At 40.0% G+C, this 20,667-nt stretch overlaps 1 protein-coding gene across 50 annotated transcripts in view; it reads right to left on the bottom strand.

Annotated features, from left to right (window-relative positions):
* The window catches only part of Adgrl2 (adhesion G protein-coupled receptor L2), a 432,681-nt gene that overhangs the window by 12,830 nt on the left and 399,184 nt on the right, over positions 1-20,667 (bottom strand). For all 50 annotated transcript variants that reach the window (XM_045138253.1, XM_045138260.1, XM_045138272.1 and 47 more), the window contains 6 exons: positions 13,468-13,593; positions 12,705-12,910; positions 11,467-11,640; positions 9,980-10,189; positions 8,945-9,165; positions 7,288-7,354 (listed from right to left, as the gene is read on the bottom strand). In XM_045138253.1, coding sequence (XP_044994188.1) covers positions 7,288-7,354; positions 8,945-9,165; positions 9,980-10,189; positions 11,467-11,640; positions 12,705-12,910; positions 13,468-13,593 — 1,004 coding nt within the window. The remainder of the gene's footprint in view (positions 1-7,287; positions 7,355-8,944; positions 9,166-9,979; positions 10,190-11,466; positions 11,641-12,704; positions 12,911-13,467; positions 13,594-20,667) is intronic.

Below are 20,667 nucleotides of genomic sequence, written 5' to 3'. Positions count from 1 at the left end.
CTGAAGGGACCCACTGGACAGACTGGCAGAAAACACAGGGGAATGGAAAAGCTTATGGTGGAGGAATGGTTGGGTTTGGAGCCGTTAGACCTGGTGAGAATCCAAGTCTGGCTTGTGACTGGTGAAAGGAGATGGACAAGCATTTCTACCACCTCTGGCTGAAGTAACAGCGAGGACACACATGAAATAAAACACAAGAATGCACTCATTACAAACATGAATGAAGGTGGACAGCTAAGTGTACGTCCATTTAACTGTCAGCAGGCCTCAGCCCCCTTCTTCCCATGTCTGGGCGCTATTGTTCGTTCCTCAGAGAAGTCGGACAAAAGGTGGCTTTCAGTCCTACTAAGCCCTCATCTGGCCAGAGAACCCAGGGCCAAACAAAGGGGAGCCGGGGAGGTTGGAATTTGACGCTGGAGGCCTGGGATTTCCAAGGGTCAGCTGGGTGATTCAGAGGATGGACAAGGCCAGAGGTCAGCGTCGGCTTTGGATGAGGGGGACACAGGAGGGGAGTGGGCCCGTGTTTGTGCTTTGAAAACAGAACCAAGCTAGACTGTCCTGCACTTAACAAATTCATTCGTTCGCCCATTCATTCATTCATTCATTCTTTATTTTAGTCAAAAACCAATTGTCCAAGGACTTTGCATTACTTAGAGAGTACTAGACCACATGGCGGGTTTGGTAAAGACCCTGCAGCACATGGGGAAGGATTCTGTCACAGTCACATGATTCTTTCCACTGAGTCATAACGCCCATGATCAAATGATAGCATTTCTGTTCTCATTCATCATAACTTCTAATTTTATAATTAGGGAACATTATATAGGGCAATATATTAGAATTCCCAAGTCCTTCCTAATGATGAGCTTGGGCACAGAGCAAATGCTTTAATCTCAATTGTTTATCATTTTGTCTAGTGTGCCTTATTATTTCTCTTAGATGTAGAATTTCCTCTTGGATAAAATGAGGTTAATGGGCCTAACTTGCAAATGTTGGCAGGCATTCTGCCCTTCTATGTTAATTACTTAAGAAGAACAGGGAGTGTTTGTTTTAAAGTGCTTAATTTTGAGGCAGGCGTGGTGGCGCACGCCTTTAATCCCAGCACCCGGGAGTCAGAGGTAGGAGGATCGCCCTGAGTTCGAGGCCGTCCTGAGACTACATAGTGAATTCCAGGTCAGCCTGGGCTAGAGTGAGACCCTACCTCAAAAAACAAAACAAAACAAAACAAACATGTTGTCACATCAAATATTTCACCCAACACGTATTTTATTGATGAGCCAGCTCTCCATAAGCTTATGCTTATTATACTTTGAATACCTGCAATACGAACTCTGCCTGTGAGACATTAGAACTCCAGAAACATTAATTACATTTTTAAGGAAGTTCTCTAGTTTTTTTTCCAAAAAGGCAAAACCAACAATATTACTAATTTTAAGTGTTATGCAGCAGTAGCATCGACTAGTAGCCCTGGAGAATGGAAGACTTCCCCAGAGAGCCCCAGACCTAAATTTGATCTCAGTGCATGTGGAGGCTGGGAGAGCATGCGACAGGCCACTATCGGTATTTTAAATGCAAGCAAACCAAGACCAGTGAGTAGATGACCGCACTTAGGCCAGGCGACCTGCGTTCTAAACTGAGTTGAAATCTTTAAATTCTCTCCCTGCATTTTTTAAAATTTTTATTTATTTATTTGAGAGTGACAGAGAAAAAAAGAGGCAGAGAGAGAGAGAGAGAGACAGACAGAGAGAGAGAGACAGGGGGGGGGGCATGCCAGGGTCTCCAGCCACTGCAAATGAACTCCACACACGTGTAGCCCCTTGTGCATCTGGCTAACGTGGGTCCTGGGGAATCGAGCCTTGAACTGGGGTCCTTAGGCTTCACAAGCAAGCATTTAACCGCTAAGCCATCTCGCGAGCCCTTTCCCTGCATTTTGAATGTCCTGATGAACGCATTTACTTCTTTCATTCCAACCTTCTAGATCTAGGGGTGATTTTCCCCAGCCTTTCTGTAATTTGCTAAAATTCATGTGTTCATAATTTTGTATTATTATTTTCTAAAGATTTTAAATATTCTCATCACCCCACAAACAAAATATTAATAGCATTACATTCCAGAAGAGTTATTAGTTATCCGCTACTCATAAATTATAAAAATATGATAAATATGGGTATACGACATATTCTGAGAAAGAAAATAAGTAGAAAATGTTAAATTGTTGTGGATGAGCTCGATGGAACAAATATTTTTCAATGAATAAAACTGGGTAAAAAGTGATTTATTCTGAGAATGAAAGCATTTTCCAATAATACGGGAACAAAACAAAATTTACCCGCAAACAAATAAGGCTTAAGTAAGATAAACATATTTATTTCTAGTTGAGCCTGAAGACTAGTTAAGTTGAGTGTGCCACAGAAAACCTCTTTTACTCTTTACAAAACAGACAGTGTGGGCTGCAGCGATGGCTTAGCGGCTAAGGCCAAAGGACCCAGGTCTCACTCCCTCCCTAGGACCCACGTAAGCCAGATGAATGCATCTGAGTTTTGTTTGCAGAGGCTGGAGGCCCTGACACGCCCATTTTTTCTTTCTCTCTCTCTCCCTCCCTCTCAAACAAATAAAACTAATATTAAAATAAACAGACTGTTACATAACTTTTTTGATCCCTCTATTCCATTGAGATTTTTTCTTTGACATTTAGAAAGAGTGTTTTAGCGCTTAGGAGATGGGGAGAAGGCGGAGCTCCACAGAACAGGAAAGGTTCCGAGCGGGTCATCCTCCAGTGAGCTGGTTTTGGAGGTAGGGCCTTACCCTACCTGACATGGAACTCACTCTGTAGTCCCGGGCTGGCCTCAAACTCACAGGGATCCCATCCTCCGGAGTGCTGGTACTAAAGGTGTACACCACCACACTTGGCTTCACTGAGGTTTGGGACATCGTGTGTGTGTGTGTGTGTGTGTGTGTGTGTGTGTGTGTGTGTGTGTGTTGGATGTTCACTTTCCTTATGTCGAATAGACAGATTGGGAAATTCCAGCAATTCCAGGGGGAAAAACTAGCTATCACTCTACTTCCAGATGAAGCAGGCAGCCCTTGGATGACACATTTACCAATTATTGTGATATGTACTGTCAGAGATGACCCAGTAAACACCATGTCTCAGATTCAATATGCTACAGCCAGGCTTCCCAGCCCACCGCATTGCCAAGTACCACTAACTGGTCTGCTCTGATGTGAAAGTCAGTCCTTTAAACCAAACAAAGGTATGCTGTGTTGAGTGTCAGGTGACAAGTATATAAAATACTGTCTCAAAGAAATCCTGAAGGAGACAGGTGTCTTCAAATGACTTCCAACCCACGGATCTGTTGGACTTAACTGACGTTCTCTTCCCTGGGCAAAAACTCTACCATGCCACAATCAAACACAGGACCCACACTTCTCACGGTGCAAGTTGGAAGCTTGACAAGTTTGTTGTGACTTGTTCAAACCTGTTTATGTTGGTTATATGTTTGCATAGCTAATATCACACAAATTCAGAAATCTCAAATGAAACTATGAAAAATAGAATTTTCAAAAGATATTTTTTCTGCCACATTTAACATAGAATGTTTTAAGAAGGTTGAAAAGAGAGTTTCTTTATTTAAAGACAACTAAAAATGCCACAGAGGTGATCATATATGCCAGAAGGATTTTTGTACTCAAATAGTGTTGCAAGTATCTATGAATTTTCTAATTTAAAGAAACTGAAAGTACTAATGATTGCTAGTGAACATATTTTTGGGAAAGTCATACTTAAATCATACACTAATTTAGCTTCTGAAAAGCGACTTGAAAACAAAAATAATGAGGCAATAATGTCTTTCATAGGACAAAGTTCCATTATTTTAAAGCAAAGTTATTATAAAAATACAAGGCATTATTCTAAAACCAGAAAAGGGCAAATGTTTAATTTGTAAGTTTGTAATTTGTAAGCTTTCTTTTTCTCAAACTCATTTAAAAATTAAAACTTCATTGATACATATGATTTGTAGGTTATTTAAGTTACATATGTATTTTGAGTGGCACTTTTGTTACACATTTATTCTGGGGAGATGTTCAAAGACTGACATTGAGAAGGGAAAGTACTGTGTGCTATAGCCATAGACAGTAAGGCCCTCCCTGCCAGAAACACGTGGTTACTCAAGCCGTCACCAAAGTCACCAATAAAGAGTGGCTGCTGGGACTATTTTAGAAATCTATGCCAACCCAACAGCTAACTGTTTTGAAAATGAAGCCATGCATCTGGGAATTACCCGTGCATTCACCCCGCGCTGTGGGCTGAAGGGTGCGTGTATACAGCCTGCATGGAGAGGTGTTCATCTCTTAAGAGAACTCTATACAAAAGGGTGAGAGAAAGAAGATCCAGAGGGAAAATAAAGTCATAATTTTTATTTATTGTATTTACTAAGAGATAGAAAGAGGGAAAGAGACCCATCTGGCCTACGTGGGTCCTGGGGAATTGAACGTTAACTGTTAAGCCATCCCTCCAGCCCTGGGGGGAGGGGGGGGGACTGACTCAGCTAAAAATAGTAAATGGGGCGTGGTGGCACACGCCTTTAATCCCAGCACTCAGGAGGCAGAGATAGGAGGATCACCAAGCGCTTGAGGCCACCCTGAGACTCCACAGTGAATTCCAGGTCAGCCTGGGCTAGAGTGAAACCCAACCTCAAAAAAACACAAAATAAATAAATAAATAAATGACCGAACTGGGTCAACCTTTCTTTCTCAATGACCAATGTCACACCTGTCACCTACCCCCAAACTGCATATATTACTTGAATAATTTTTGGCTGATTTGACAAAAGGACAGAGTTAAAGACTGTCTCTACTGTGAAACAGAAAGACACAAACTAGCTCTAACGAGAAAAGGGTTTCTTCCCCAGATCAGAGAACAGTTGGCCTCGTAACTATCAACGTGCTCCAGTGAGTCTCATCCATCTGAGCTTCGCAGCTTAAAATTCATTGCATGGCTTGCCATGCTGACATGGATATGATGAGACAGAGGCACAGAAACGCCACTCTGCAGTCACCTAGCTGAACTGCACATGCTCTGACCCTTTTTTGGTCCTCCCTGGAGCTTTTGCTACCTGGCAAACGCACATCTCGAACTGTCCTTGTTTCTCCAGATCTCAGCTGTTAGCCAAGCAGAAACCGATTTCTCCCTGGACAAGCAGCCGGAGAGGTGTTCTCTGAAGAAGACTTCTAAATGAGTGTGTGAGCTGAACTCTTACTGAACTGAATTAATTATTAATGATGCAGATGGAGCTGTCCAAATGATAAGAACAGCTCCTGACGCGTCATGATCCAAGCTTTCATTAAACCATTTCAGGCATACTAATGGTTTCCCCGCTCATTATACACCAGCCCAGCTCTCATAGATATAATAAGTTCAGTGCCTGTAGGCAAGACATTCTATAGAACCCCATGAGGAGGAAGTTTTATCTCCTTGAGCAGATTACTTTTCCTTATAGAATATTCTTATTAAAAAGGCATACCTATTTAATACAACTACTAAGCTAAATGCTTTTAAATTAGAGAAGTCAGAGATGTAAAACTATGTTTTCTATGGATATCAATAAATATAATTTGTTACAAAAATATTCCTTCAACATGCTTGCTGTCCAGTCATATTTTAACGTTGGCGTTGGACATTGTATTATTATTAGATACTGTTTCGCACTTCTGTACCACTCAGTCTCTCTGTGGGTTCTGACAATTAAGCAATTGTGGAAGAATTCCAGGGAGCTCTGGACTGTGATTGAGACCTGCTGGCCTTCTTTTGTTTGCTCTTCAGTTGGGAACACTATGACAAAAAGCCCCTCATAGCTCAACCTGAAAGAACGGTCAAAGATAGGAAGCATAAAAGACTAATAAATAATAGTGGCACCTCATTATAAATGGCCCATTTAATAAAATGCCTGTCATTCTTTTCTTACTCAAAGCTGATCATATGTTAACATAACTCCTTTTGTCAAGTGAAATGTGTTTTATTATTTCAAGTCAGTACTAATCTTTACTCATAATTGAAATGAGACAGAAGTCAGCACATGATATTTTTATAGACCAAACATCCTTAAAGCAGTTTTTGTGTTTTCAAAGTGTAAACGTGTTTGGTCAATAAGCTGGAGAGAAAAGGCGGTCACTGTCTTCAAGAATTTTAACTCGGCACGTCAGACACTTGTCAACCCATGCAGGGTAAACTATAGATGAACAAAGAAATACAAACTCATAGTGAAAACGGGGTAGTCGCTGGGTTGGGTCATCTCAGTGAGCAATGACCTTCCTCAGAACATGCTACCCGCATGTTTCAGTGGTCTGATCCACACAGGCATGCACCGCATCGTTTCATCTGGCTCTGGTAGCATAATTGTGTGAAATAAGTGGAGTGACAAAATGCATACAACCTCTGAGATATTTAACCTTCCTACAAGAACTAAGTTTTATTCTCAATTTTATGAGATACCAGTTAACAGTAAAATATCCTAAAAAGCTCAAGTTAAGTTCTTGAAAAACAAAGAGTAAGATCTTTAGCAGACAATCAAAGTGATATGGAAAGTAGCCATAGGTAATATTGAAACTTGTTTATGCTTTTTTTTTTCAACCTTACAATGGCTAATAACACCCACTGCCAACAAAGTAGTGCACCTGGGCAAGACTTGTAAGTGCGAGAATCCTGTCTTCTTTGCTGTTCATTTACATCTCAACTATATTTAGAATATGAGTGCAGATAACATAAAATTTAAAAATACAAATAAAGTCCCTTAAAAAGCCAATATGTTTACTTGCCATTTTACGTCTTAGAAATGTTATTTTATGTTTAGTGATTTAAAAATTCATTTAATATTCCTTCATTAATCAAGCTTTAAAACCATTTATGCTGTCAAGGCATTTATGGCATGAACATCCATTGAAAAGTTCTAGGTGGAATTAAGACAAAAGTGAAGGTGGTATTCATTTGAATTTCTAAAAGACCCAAACATACATCAACACAGCTGTGATACATTTCAACATACTGAACTAGAAAACGGAAATGGTGGTTTTCGAAGAGAAATGCTTTCAGAAATTGTGAACTACTAAGTGTTTATAGATTCCTAATAATGTTACAGTTTAAATAGATCACATAATGTTACCTGTAAGATAGACACACTTACTAATCTTCAAATGCACAGATAATTACCAAACAAAATGACTTGTCTTTGTTGGAGTTACAGGGTTAAAGTAGTAGGTAAAGTGACAGGGAAAAATGAATCTACTTACCAGAATAATGAAGGTAACAGGGCCAATGAAACTCCATATGAAGTAGTTATCCACATGAAGCCAGCAACTGTCATGAAGAGATGAGAGTGTAAGAGCAGCATTAAGGGCTGGAGAGATGGCTCCGATACAGAGGAGGTACTTGCCTGCAAAGCCTAAGGACTCAAGTTCAATTCCCCAGTTCCCACATAAATCCATGTACACAAGGTGGCACATGTGTCTGGGGGTTGTTTGCAGTGGCCGAGGCCTTGGCATCCCCAGTCTCTGTCTCTCTCTCTCTCCCTCACTCTCAAATATATTATATTACATAAAATATAATATATATCATATAAAAAAGAAAGGGCATTAAACCACATCCCTGACCCTTCAAAAAGAAAAAAGCAAATAAACAAAAATAGCACAGAGAATCTACCAAATGAGCCATGTATCTTTCCATTTCCCTTTGAGAATTCATTACTTATGGACGAGAAGAATCTTAACCATTTTAAGGTGGTGCTCACTTAATAAACAAACAAACAAACAAAAACCGCCATGTAACTTCAAGCTGCAGGTTTTCATTCTAGGTTTCAACTCTAGTCGAAGCTCGCCAGCTCTGTTTAGGTAGGAAAAGCAGCCAGTCCCACCTCGCTCCTTAGCGCATAGACCTGATCCCAAGCTGCCTCACTGTGCGATTCTACCTGGCTTTGCCCAAATTTATCCTCCAGGTCTTTGTGAATTAAAGTGTGTACTTGTATGCAACATAACAAAAAGACTATTCTGATAATATTTTTTTGTACCCAAACAACACAGTATAAATATAATACCTCCATTAGGAATGGATGGATAGTAGAAAAAAAATCAAACCATAAAGCATACACAGTTTTGAGTAAAATATGCATATGCTTATTGAGATAGAATGTTACTATAGTGACCCCCTTTTCACGGACTACTGAATCCGAATTTTTCTCACTGGTCTTTCATCATCTGTAGTGAAAAGGGTTTTTTTTCACTAAATTAAAAAAAAAATCTTCACAATAACTAATTTTATCAAAGGAAAAAAGAAATACACAGAATTGGAAGGCAAAGTTGTGCCTCCAGCAGATAAAACCCCGAGAAACATGGCTGTGTTTACCTCCGGTTACTTTCTGCAAATATCTGTCATTTTAGAAATGAGGGACGATAACATATTTTAATCTTTTTAAACTGCCTGCTAGGCTGTTATCAGAGAAAAAAAAAAAAAAACATATGGGATGGAACCCGCCACTGTCCCCGTGCCAAGGGAGACGGGCTATGGGTCGGCTGCGCAGAGAGAGCTAATGAACCATTAGCTTAAGACTCTGGGTAGTTAAGCCTGTCAGATGCTGGAAGTTCAGAAGAATTCTTACTTAATATCTTTCTAAGGCCAAAAAGTTATTTACTTTTTTTTTTTCAATTTGTTTCAGGTCAAGCTTTTGTGTTAAAAAGAAAGTCCATAATTTACAATCTGCCCCGCTAGAGTACAAATCCTCTGAACCCAGAAAATTACAGAAGCCTTGATTGTAATTTGTGCACGGCATGCCCACTCTCTTACCAATAAAGCTTTCAGATGCTATTTTAGTCTGTCGGGGACCCTTGCTGACAGCTAACAGGCTTGAAAAAATTATTCACTTGAAAAACACTCAGGTCTCTTGCAATTACTTACGCCTTTTCTGTTCCATAGCTCTTGTAGTCAATAGCGGCTGAGACGCCGACCACCGTGGCAGGGAACAAGTACCCAGCAACGTAGTAATATTTCTTCCTCGAATATTCGCTTTCGAAAACTTCCACTAACATCAAATAGAGCTGGACACCTTCTAGGCACATCCACGCAAACGCCGCCAGAAAGAAGAAGTGCAGGAGCCCCGCGAAAACCGGGCACGCGATCTGCGGGAAGGACAACCGTGGAGGCCGACGTGAACGTGGGGACCCGCTCCAAACCCTCAGCTTTTAAAATACGTCATCCAGTAGAGGGAAGCTGCTGTTTCCTCCAAATACATTTTCTCATAGATGAATATGAGTTAAAAATACTACAAAATATAGCATACCATGTTGAAAGGGCATCATGCCTAGTGCATTGGAGTGCATCACAGTAAGGCATAACTATTGTAGTGAAATTAAACATTATCTAGGAAAACACATCCCGCATTTCTCTTCTCAAACTACCCATCTAGACTATTAAAGTCCACCTGGGGATGATCTGATGTCAGAGTTTGAGGAGAGTTATGTCTAGTGTTATCTGTATATATTTTTGCAGAAGCAGTTTAAGTTTGCTTTCATGACAAATGACCTTGCTCTAATGATGCAGTATATTCCTTTTGGGCGGTGAATGAACTAACTTGTGTTGTATCTGACATGGAGACCACACAATGATGGATAAATAGCTCGAAATATGGAGAAAGGAACACTGCTCATACATACTGCCTGTGTAAGCAATGTAGGAACTTTCAAAACATTATTGGCTCCTATTCAAATTTCATAGCAGGTCAGAAAAAATGCACCCATACCTTTAATACACAGAACGAATACATTCATCATAACATTACTGACCAAGCTGTCTTTTCACATATGAATTATCTTTCGATAGCGCCATGTCAGTTGCATCAAGTAACAAGCCAAACATTAGTACCAGTCTCCTGTCTTCATACCTATAGGCACAATTTTCAGAGCCCCAAGTTCAGTGGACACTGGGGGTCCTTACCGTGTATTTCGTCTTGTCAATTCCTATTAGAAAAATAAATTCAGCAATGAAAAGATTGATGCAGAGGTTCTTGTGAATGGTGTTCCGGTCACTCTGCAGCCCACGGAAGAAACAGAAGGTGAAGATGCAGATCGCCAGGCAGACAAGCGAGACGACGATCCCCACCCAGGTGATGACAGTCAGAAGCAGTTCGTGAACCCCATCTTTGTACTGGAAATCAAAGAGACAGAGAACATTGGCATCCCTAGCCCACAGCAACCAGCGCAGAAGAGCGCTTACAGATAGCATAACTTTTAATAGTGCGGCCTAAAGAACTGCTGGGCATGGTGGTGCATGCCTTTAATCCCAGCACTGGGGAGGCAGATGTAGGAGGTTCACCTTGAGTTCAAGGCCACCCTGAGACTACACAGTGAATTCCAGGTCAGCCTGGGCCACAGTGAGACCTTAACTTGAAAAACAAGTGAAAAAAAGAGAATAATATTCATGAATGTCCAAACAGGGCTCAAATAAAATCACCTTAATGTATTTATCTCTTAAGCAATGCTCTAAAAGAGAAAGATTTTACTCAGAAAATAATGCAAGAGCCCTGTTTATTTTAAAATAACAATCAAAAGCATTACTTTCAAAAACAGGTAAAAAATGTTTACATTAAAGTCTAAAGAACACTTAGTGATGCCTAAAAATACCAGCTGTTTTAATGAGCTCGTAGATTACATATAAGCTAATTTTCACTTCATGTCCTGGGTGCAGTGCTGGAGGCGAGACCCAAACCAAAACCGCCACACTTGGTGAGCACGACTACTGAGCTCCAGCCCTAGTCCCCTGCTAGAACTTTCCAATATTCTTTTATTATCTTATCGCATTCTCTTTAATCCTAAGAAGTGTCAAGATACATCCAAGATGCTGTTCTGACTTTCTGAAGTCTCCATAGTGTACAAAAAGCTTGAGAACCTTATTGTGCATGCTGTAAAATGAGATTCCCAGATTCCAGACTGGAAGGGCAGGTGACTAACTCACTACAGCCTTTGTCTCTGGTATGACTTACTGCTGTTCCTTTTTGTTTGTTTGTCTGGGGCAGGGTCTCACTCTAGCCCAGGCTGACCTGGAATGCACTCTGTAGTCCCAGGTCGGTCTCAAACTCATGGTGATCCTCCTATCTCTACATCCCAGTACTCGATTAAAGGCTTGCACCACCATGCCGAGCTTCCAAATCATTGGTTCCCTCTGAAAACACTTTCCCAAAGTGGGCGGAGGAACAGCTAAGCTGCGTGTGGCGATACTGGACCACGCGGTTTTGGGGACAGTCATGTGGCACCAGGGTATTTTCTCTCTCCCATAAGTACATGGACAGGTTAAAAACAATTAGAAATCCACATTACTTTATTTGCTTTTTCGTTACGATAAGCACCCAAAGATGGACTATTATACAAGCTGTTTTAAATCTCTAAGGTCTTTCTTTGTCACTAATTAGAAGTGCAAACACTTACTGCAATTTCCCTGTGGGCCATGAGGATAGCAAAATTGGTTAGGTGGCTGCACGCACACGTTGTACGAGTCTTATTTGTGTCAAGCAGCTTGCAGCCCTGGGTCGACCAGTACCCCATCATGGTTCTCTCTGAGTAATTCCAGAAGGAGCAGTTTGCATTGAAATAATTGTCAGGCTGGGAAATAAAATGACAAGATAAAATGAGGATTTGGCACTCAAAGATGGCAGCCACGATTGTTTAATATGTGGAAAAGGTAATTTAGATTAAACTTTGCATGTTTTGGCCTATGAAGTTTTTCATCAGCAACATGGTGGAATAGGTTTTATACATGGCAGATAGTTAGCCAAAAGGGGCTTCATAGTCTGAAACACTCTAATGTGTACTCAGAGTTACCGGAGTAAATGACTGCAAGTTCCATCTTATGATTTCCCATACTGATGCCACATTAGGATCATTTTTTCCCCTTTCTGACAAGATTGAGGATATGAACTTGTCCTGAGGAAAAATTGTAAAGAGCAAGTAACTTAAAACATCCAGTTTTGATTTGGGGCCATTTTTGGTCACTTGACACATGAGATATAACTGAATCAGTTGGTACTGTGAGGCTCTGGAGAAACAATCAAATGAGGCAGATACCAGGTAAGGACCACATCCATACACTGTGGTTCTGTCCATTTTGGGTGCCCGGTTGGTTACTCATTCACTTAGAGCAGCCAATCTTCTCACGTGCCACTGTTACTTAAGTACTATCCTATATTTTACGTAACTACAGAGCAGTCATAACTCCTCTATCCTGTATTTTTTAAGCACAATACTGGTTAATAGTTGTGCAAAAGGCGATCAGCATAGCTGGCATTTGTAAAAATTGACTTGCTGCAGTAAGCAGGCAGATTCTTGAGAAGGAACAGTCAGCTCTCCTGCTGCTAAGGTAAGAGTTAATTTTCATTCGAAAACAAATTAGAGTCATTTACATTTTCCTGTTGATTACTGAATTAGCTTTCATTAAGAATACACTTAAGTTCTAATAATCACTGAACCAGGCTCATTTAATTTTATGTTCACAGACTTAAATAAACTTGTGTCTCTGACCTAGTCCAACATTTAAAATTCAAATGGAAAGGTCTTTTCTCCGTCCCCGCTCCCCCCTTCCTTCCCCACAGCCGCGACGTGTCAGTTTTGCTCTCGTTTCTCTCCACAGCTTCGACCTGCCGTGACTTCATTAGCGCGCGCTGACTTACGTCGATGTGCGGCAGGGTGAAAATCACAGGGTCCGTCAGGTACACACGGCTGGACTCCTTATTGATGGAGACGGAGATGACGTGAGAGTTCACCGCAATGGTGCTGTTGCGGCCAATGACGTCGGCGCCCAGCTTGATGGTGGCGTTTTCTGTGCTAAGGAACTGTCCCAGACTCCGGTAAATGATGAATACCAGCTTCGCGAGCCCTAGGCATGTTAAAAACCACCACAGGACTTACAACAGATACGCTCAGGAATAAAAGAACAAGCAATAAAATAAGAGTAACATGGAAAAGCCCAATGGAACCTTTATCTTGATTGCATTTATTGGGAAAGAGTAGGCCATTACACCAAATATACTTTTAAATGCTAAGCCTGGTAGAGTAAATTCCCAGCTTAGGGGAAGAGGTTCAAGTGAATAATTATGAAAGAAAAAAGGAAGGGAAGGAAGGGTTGGGGAAATGGCTCAATGGTTAAAGATTGCTTGTTTGCGAAGCTTGCCAGCTAGGGTTTGGTTGGTTATCCAGCACCTACAGAAAGCCAGAGGCACAGAGCAGTTCAAGCACCTGGAGTTTGCTTGCAGTGGCAAGAGGCCCAGGTGAGCTCGCTTGCAGGCTTGCTCTCTCTCTCTCTCTCTCTCTCTCTCTCTCTCTGTTTGCAAATAAATTAATAACAAAAAAAAAAAGAGAGAGAGAGAAAGAATATGATGAGGGAGAAAAGAGAAAAGAAAAAGGAAGTCGTTTTTAAAGGCTGTCCCGTCTTACCATTCCTGCTGTTCTGCTTGACGGTGTTGGCTGAAAGCTGGATTGAGCTGCCCGCTCCCTTGATGCCCAGAGGAAATTTAAAGTCTTGGACCTGCCCTTCTGTGCTGAGAACAGCGACTTCCAGAACTGCATGAGACAAATACAAAGGCGAGTGACTGGGGCGTTCTTGAAATTAAACCGCAAAGAGACACTCGACGATCTTGTGGATACTATTGCTTTCCTTTTGTCTACCTGATTTTTTTTTTTTTTACTACTTTTTGGGGTCTTATATTAATAAGTTTTCAGTTATCATGAGTTGACAATAGCAAAACTAAGCATGAAGTGAAAAATCTGAATGTCTTTATTCACATAATTTCTAGATACAGTGAAATCAGCAAAGTAGATGGAGGATGCTATGTGAACCATTATATCAGGATTTGTGGCCCATGTATTTTTATAAATAAAGTTTTATTGAAACACTGCCATATAGGCAGGTTTAGATATTGCCTATGGTTGCTTAGTGATACTAAGCCAATTAAGTATTTTGCAGGTGAGACCACATGATATACAAAACCTAGATTATATATATACTATTAGACTTTAGAGAAAAAAGTCATACAGACATTAGATATTCAAAACACATAGCAAAACTGAAAAGTGATGAGGAGAATGAGTGAATACATCAGATTGTGACCTTGTCCACAGTGTCAATACCTTTTAACTCTTTCAACCATATTAGCAGTAGCTGTCCTTGACATTTTTCCCATTTGCTGTTCATTACAAAGATCACAATATATCAGTATCCACTGAATTTTTAAATAAAGGAAAGTGTCATTTCTCTTAAAGTTAACTATCATATGCTGGTAAATATAATGTCATTTAATTGAGGAGATTAGGGAAAAGATCCAAAAAGTTCATGAAGTTCAGATATTTGAATTTAAATGTTTCATTCTTCAAAACAATTAAAAACAATATGGGCCAAGTTTTTTCCCTGTGGTTTTCACCCTCTCTTGTGTCTAACTATTCCTATGCTGGATAAGCACTTATGTGTTTAAAATGCACAGACATAAACTGGGTGTGGTGGTGCACACCTTTAATCTCAGCACTCAGGAGGCAGAGAGGTAGGAGGATTGCTGTGAGTTCAAAGCCACCCTGAGACTCCATAGTGAATTCCAGATCATCCTGGGCTAGAGTGAGACTCTACCTCAAGAAAAAAAAAAAAAAGAAAAAAAAAGCACAGATGTGGGTTCACCTACTCCATTGCTTGGTACAAAACTGGGGTCATTATCTTGTAACTTGCATGGTATTTCTTGTGTCTTTGGCAGGTTTGTTTTGTCAAAGTACATGCAGATTTAGTTGTAAATATGAAAACACTGCATTCAGAGATTCCTATAAGTATGCAACCACATTTCAAAATCACTAAAATACCACTTGATAATGACACTCATGTCACTCCTGGAATTCTCTCAGCTGCAGAAACTGGATATTTTGTCTTTGGGTTTGGGAAGCTTAAGCGGGTGCAGGTGGAAGATTCCGTTCTCATATCAGGTTTCATATGTAGGCAAGGATGGGGGAAGGGGGATAAAAAATATATCTCCAAACCAAAAAAGAAAAGAAAAGAAAAAAAAAAAAAACTAGTGTGGTGACCCATGGCTGTGATCCAGCACTTGAGAGCGGGCTGTGGGACAATCAGGAGTTTAGGGTCACCCTGAGCTACACAGTCCAGTACAGCCTGGGGCTGGGCTGCTTAAAACCCAGTTTTGAAAATAACACAAAGCAAATGAAATAAAAAGCATGTGTGCAAATATGTCTATATACCTCAAATATACAAACATGGTTTCCTCACACTGAAATGGACTATAGGTATTAATTATTCCTTTAAAACAGGCAAGGTTAAAAAAAATTACTTGGAGTTCTCACGAAGCATTTAAATGTTTCATAGATAAACAACTAATAAGGAATTAATTCTTAATATTTACACCTTAATGTTTGTAAGAAATATGGTTGTAAAAAAAAGGAAAATCTCTCTGGATTTTAAAAAGTACAGAATTTAGAAAAGATGTCCAAGCAATGAGAATGCAGTAACCAAATTTATGACAATAAATGTGGAACATCCAACAATGCGCAAAAGATGAAGGAAAATTTCATTAGAACTGACTGAAATTATAAAACTCCAATAGTTTATGCCCAACAATCAGTATCAACTCATAGTTCAAATATTTAGTTTAAAACACAAGCTTCAAGATTACCTTCTCAAAAAAAAAAAAGAAAATCTGTATGCTGGTTTATTACACATGTACTTAATTATCATGCACACAACAATACTAGGCAAGAAATAATACAATTTTCTCATTCATCAAAGTGATGAGAAAAAGGTATTTAATAAAATATGCACTTTAAATACAACTTCCTAAACAAATTAATTTTAACTCACAAAAGATATACAGAAATTACTATGTCAGAAAACACATCATTATAATTCAATGGATTAGAAAAATATTAGTGGGCTGGAGAGATGGCTTAGCAGTTAAGGGTTGGCCTGCAAAACCAAAGGACCCAGGTTCCATTCCCTGGTACCCACATAAAGCCAGATACACACGGTGACACATGTGTCTGGAGTTTGTCTGGAGGGCCAGAGGCGCTGCAATACCCATTCTCTGTCTCTACCTCCCTCTTTCCTCTCTCTCAAATGAGTAAGTAAAATACTTAAAAGTAAAAATGAAAGACCTCAGTAAATTTAGACACTCATCTAATATATATATATATATGTGTGTGTGTGTTTTTATGTATGTGTGTGTATGTGCATATATATATGTGTGTGTGTGTGTGTATATATGTGTGTACATATATATATATATGTAAATATATAAAAGCTCCTTGAGCATATAAGTGTTTTATTGTCAAAAGTTATTTCTTTAAAACCCGTGGAGTACTGAAGCATTTCTTTTAAAGTCAGAATGATCCCTGTCTCTCTCCTGTATCACTGTTCTAGGACATAATAAATAAAATATTTCAAGGAAAACAAATGGGAAGTATAATGAATGCAACGAAATAGCACGCATTTATGGTAAACATAACAAATAGATAATTACATAATGGTTGTATTTAGTGAAATGAACTAAGATGATAGTGCATTCAAAATCAATCTATGCAGGCTTGAGAGACGGCTCAGTGGTTGAGGTGCTTGCCTGCAAAGCCTAAGAATCCAGGTTCAATTCCCCAGTACCCAAGTAAAGCCAGATGCACAAGGTGGCCCATAAGTCCAGATATCATTTGCAGAGGCTAGAGGCCCTGGCATGCCCATTCCCACTATACCTCTTTTTCTCTCTCAAACAAATATAATAATTAAATCCATCTATGATTATAGTCCAATGCTAATAAAAAATTCCAAAGTGTGTGTGTAACAGAGGATGGAGTGGAGGAGAAAGAATGTGAAGAAATGTGACAAATTATTTTAAAATTCAAACGCATGAGATATACCAAAAAGTAGCAGAAACAATTCCTCATGGAGAAAGGTTAAGAGGCTCAAGAGATATTTGGATTATTGAAAACAACACAACACAAGACAAAGGGGGGAGGGGGCTGGTGACAGGCTGACACACGCGGAAACTTGATAAATGATAGAGATATCATTTCAAGCCACCAGGGAAAGGCAGAGATTATGCACCAACAAAGGCGCACAAAGAACTGATTGTTCATAGGGAAAGAAATCAAATTAGTTGCCTCTGCCACAGAATATCACAATAAAAAAAAACACCAACTTTTGATTGGCTAAAAGACAAATGGAAAATCACAAAGGGTTATTACTCACAAAGCAAGAGCAACATCCTTAGAAAATTGAAGTAGAAAAAAATTTTTTTTCTTAAGCAGAAAGCCAAAAGGAAAATTTCTTAAGGTACATATGCCTGATGCTGAGAGATGGATAAATTTGGCTTTATTATGATGTCAAATGATAATTTAAAGTTAAAAAGAAAGCACAGTATTTTTAAACTAATCCTTAGAGAATTAGTGCCCAAACAGGCATAGAAAAACATAAAGAAATTAAAAAAAATGGGAAAATATTAAGGCCATTGAATTCACCAAGGAGGAAACTAGGCAAATGAATGCATTAAAAATCATCAAAAGCATTTCATAATCAGGGGAACTGCAAATTAAAACAGTAATGTGACAATCCAAACTGATTAGATTAACAAAATCTGTGTCCATAATAAAGGTCGTGATGGTGGGTGAGACTAGGGAGAACATAAAATGGTAAAACAAAGAAAAGAATTTGGCATTAATTAGTAAGTCAATGCCGGGAACTGTATCACTCAATTTTTTTTTTTTCTTTTAGGTTGTAGTTATTTATGTCTAGAAAAGATGCATAGAACGTTTAGGCCAGTTGTCTTTAATCATCCAAAAAGAGTAGTCTCTAGCTCCTAAGCCATCTCTCCAGCCTCGTTCTCTCCCCCCCCCCCTCGTGTGTGTGTGTGTGTGTGTGTGTGTGTGTGTGTGTGTGTGTGTATGTGTGTGTATGTGTCTGTGTAGTGGAAGTGAACATGTAAAACTCCCCTGTGTAATTCAGCTGGTGGCTGATCACAGGCATTCATGCCAGTCTCCACGCCTCTGGTACGCTTAAAATCATACAACCTGCTGGGTAGACTTCTGGCCATGCATTTGCTTGGCTCACAGGACAGACTCAGAGCAGGTCTTGCTGTCACTAAGGTCGGCAGAATTTTAATACATTTCTCTGTCTCTCGATTTTTATTTTATTTTTTCAGATAAGCGGGAGTGCTGGCTGCAGTGATGTGAAGGGCACTTCACAGCCTGATCCCCTAAGAACGGTGGCCTCTGACAGGGGAAGAGCCCCGTGCTGGGCAGGGCTGTCCTGACAGCCCAGGACCCAGAGAGAAAAGCAATATGGAGGAACAGGGAAGACAGGAGGCTGTGGCCAGCGCAGTCTCCCTGGCTATGCTGCGGAAGGAAGAATAAACCTTTGTTGTTGTGAACTGACTCGGGTGGATTAATTATTTTTCCTAGATGCAATAGAACTAAGTCAAGAGTGACAGATGAAATTCATGCAATCTACTATGCCCATTCAGAAAATAAATGAGCAGAAGGTTGACAATGGGTGGACAATTACCACAATGAAACCTTCTAATGAATCTGAATGGAAGAGGGAAAGAAGACTGAACGTAGGTGCCTCGTGATGTTATGTAACGCAAAGTTCTTGGAGGATGGGAGAAAGATATTAACCTGGCCTGATCAAGCCTCTCAATTTAATTAATACTTAAAAATAGTCTAATGACGTGCTGGGGGTGGGAATGCTTCAAGATCTGCCAACCACCCCATTTCTCCAGCAAAGTAAAACTGTTTTGAAAGATATGCAGACTACTAATTAAAAGAGACTCAACCAACATGCCCAATAATGTATTTTACCTGGGCTTAATTGTAGCCTTATTCAAGTAAATATCAACAGTTTCTTAGCTGGGCATGGTAGAGTACACCTTTAATCCCAGGACTGGAGAGGCAGAGGTAGGAGGATGGCCAGGAGTTCCAAGCCAGCCTGAGACTCCATAGTGAATTCCAGGTCAGCCTGGACTAAAGAGAGACCCTACTTCGAAAATCAAACACAAAAACAAATAAAAGTTTCTAAAATTTAAACATGCACAGTTACCTTTTGAACTTCTTTTGTTCATTTTTAATATGATTTTTTTTTCTTTTAACAGAATATTGTATGCATAAAAAATGTGGCATACTGGTTTGTTTGAGATGGCAAAAATGGGGAGAAGCCCAATGAAACTGGATTGGCGGCTGCTCTAAGCAGGCAATGGGAGTCTGTATTTAATCAAGATTAGAAACTTCTGCGAGTCAGTCCCAAAGTAATAAGACAATTAAATAAAAAGAAAAAGAAAGAAAGAAAAGAAAACATTCAGAATATATATTCCTGGAAAAAGACTTAAGCCAAGAATATATAAATAATCCTTATAACTCATCAATAAAAAGCAACTGAACTATAGCAAGAGAAATGAGCACACTTTATAATGTGATACCTAACATAGTGACTTTCTTTAATCCCAGCACTCGGGAGGTCAAGGCAGGAGGAGTTCTGTGAGTTGGAGGCCAGCCTAGGTTACACAGTGAGTTTCATGTCAGCATGGGCTAGGGTGAGACCCTGTTTTAAAAACACAACCAACAAAGAAACAAACAAACAAAAAAGTCATGTGAATAAGCAACAAACACATGCAAGATATAGGCAAAAACTAATAACTGGGCACGGTGGCACACACTTTTATTTCCAGCACTCAGGCAGTGGAGGCAGGAGGCTGGCCAGTTTGAGATCAACCTGGACTACATATGGCAACCCTGTTTTAATTCATCAAAGTAAACACTGGTTACTTAGCAATCATACACATGAGACACAGATATAAACCACCAAAACAGATTAAAAAAAAAAACAAAAGAAAAATCACGTGAATATTGGAAATGATGTTGAATTCTGGGTCACTCATCACTGTGGAAGACTAACGGGAAAATATAAGCAACAAAAGTGGGCCGTGTCCAAATATGCGTACTAGGAAGGGATATGCAAACAGGAGTGTGTGCTTACAACGGAAGGACACTGAAGCACCAAGCACGGAACTACTGGGGTTCTCTATGAACAAATCTCAAAGTGACTCAGCACAAAGCAACTGCAAACATGATGCTATGCAAGCAAAAGTCTAGGGAAAAAATCTGCAGAGAGGGGAGGCAGATCAACAGTTTCTTGGAGTGGAGGATTGAAGGGACTATCTTTAAGAATATATTTTATTTATTTACAAGGAGAGAGAACAGGAGGAAGGGAGACAGAGGGAAAGAGAATGGGTGCACCAGGGTCCCTAGTCACTGCAACAAACTGCAGAAGCACATGTTTACTTTTGCGCATCTGAGTTGAAGTGGGTACTGGGGAATCCAACCTGGGTTATTAGGCTTTGCAGGCAAGGACCTCGACCCCTGAGCCACCTCTCCAGGCTTGGGGCCTCTCTGATGAAGGAACAGCCACGGTGACCATACGGATGGTATGGGGGTGCATTCACTCACAATTCAACAGGCCGTACTTTGACACGGTGCCCTTAACTCCGCAGTGCAGAAGACTGGGGAGTCCCACAGTCCTGCCACTAGAACACTTCTACTTGGGTCACATATGATGTGGGTAGGTCATGCTATGAGGTTAAACTAAAGGTTAAAGGAGCAACCACAAAG

This window comes from Jaculus jaculus, chromosome 19, assembly GCF_020740685.1.
Source record: "Jaculus jaculus isolate mJacJac1 chromosome 19, mJacJac1.mat.Y.cur, whole genome shotgun sequence".
Taxonomy (NCBI): Eukaryota; Metazoa; Chordata; class Mammalia; order Rodentia; family Dipodidae; genus Jaculus; species Jaculus jaculus.
The sequence above is the reverse complement of the archived record's forward strand: the minus strand, read 5'-3'. Positions and strand labels throughout refer to the sequence as shown.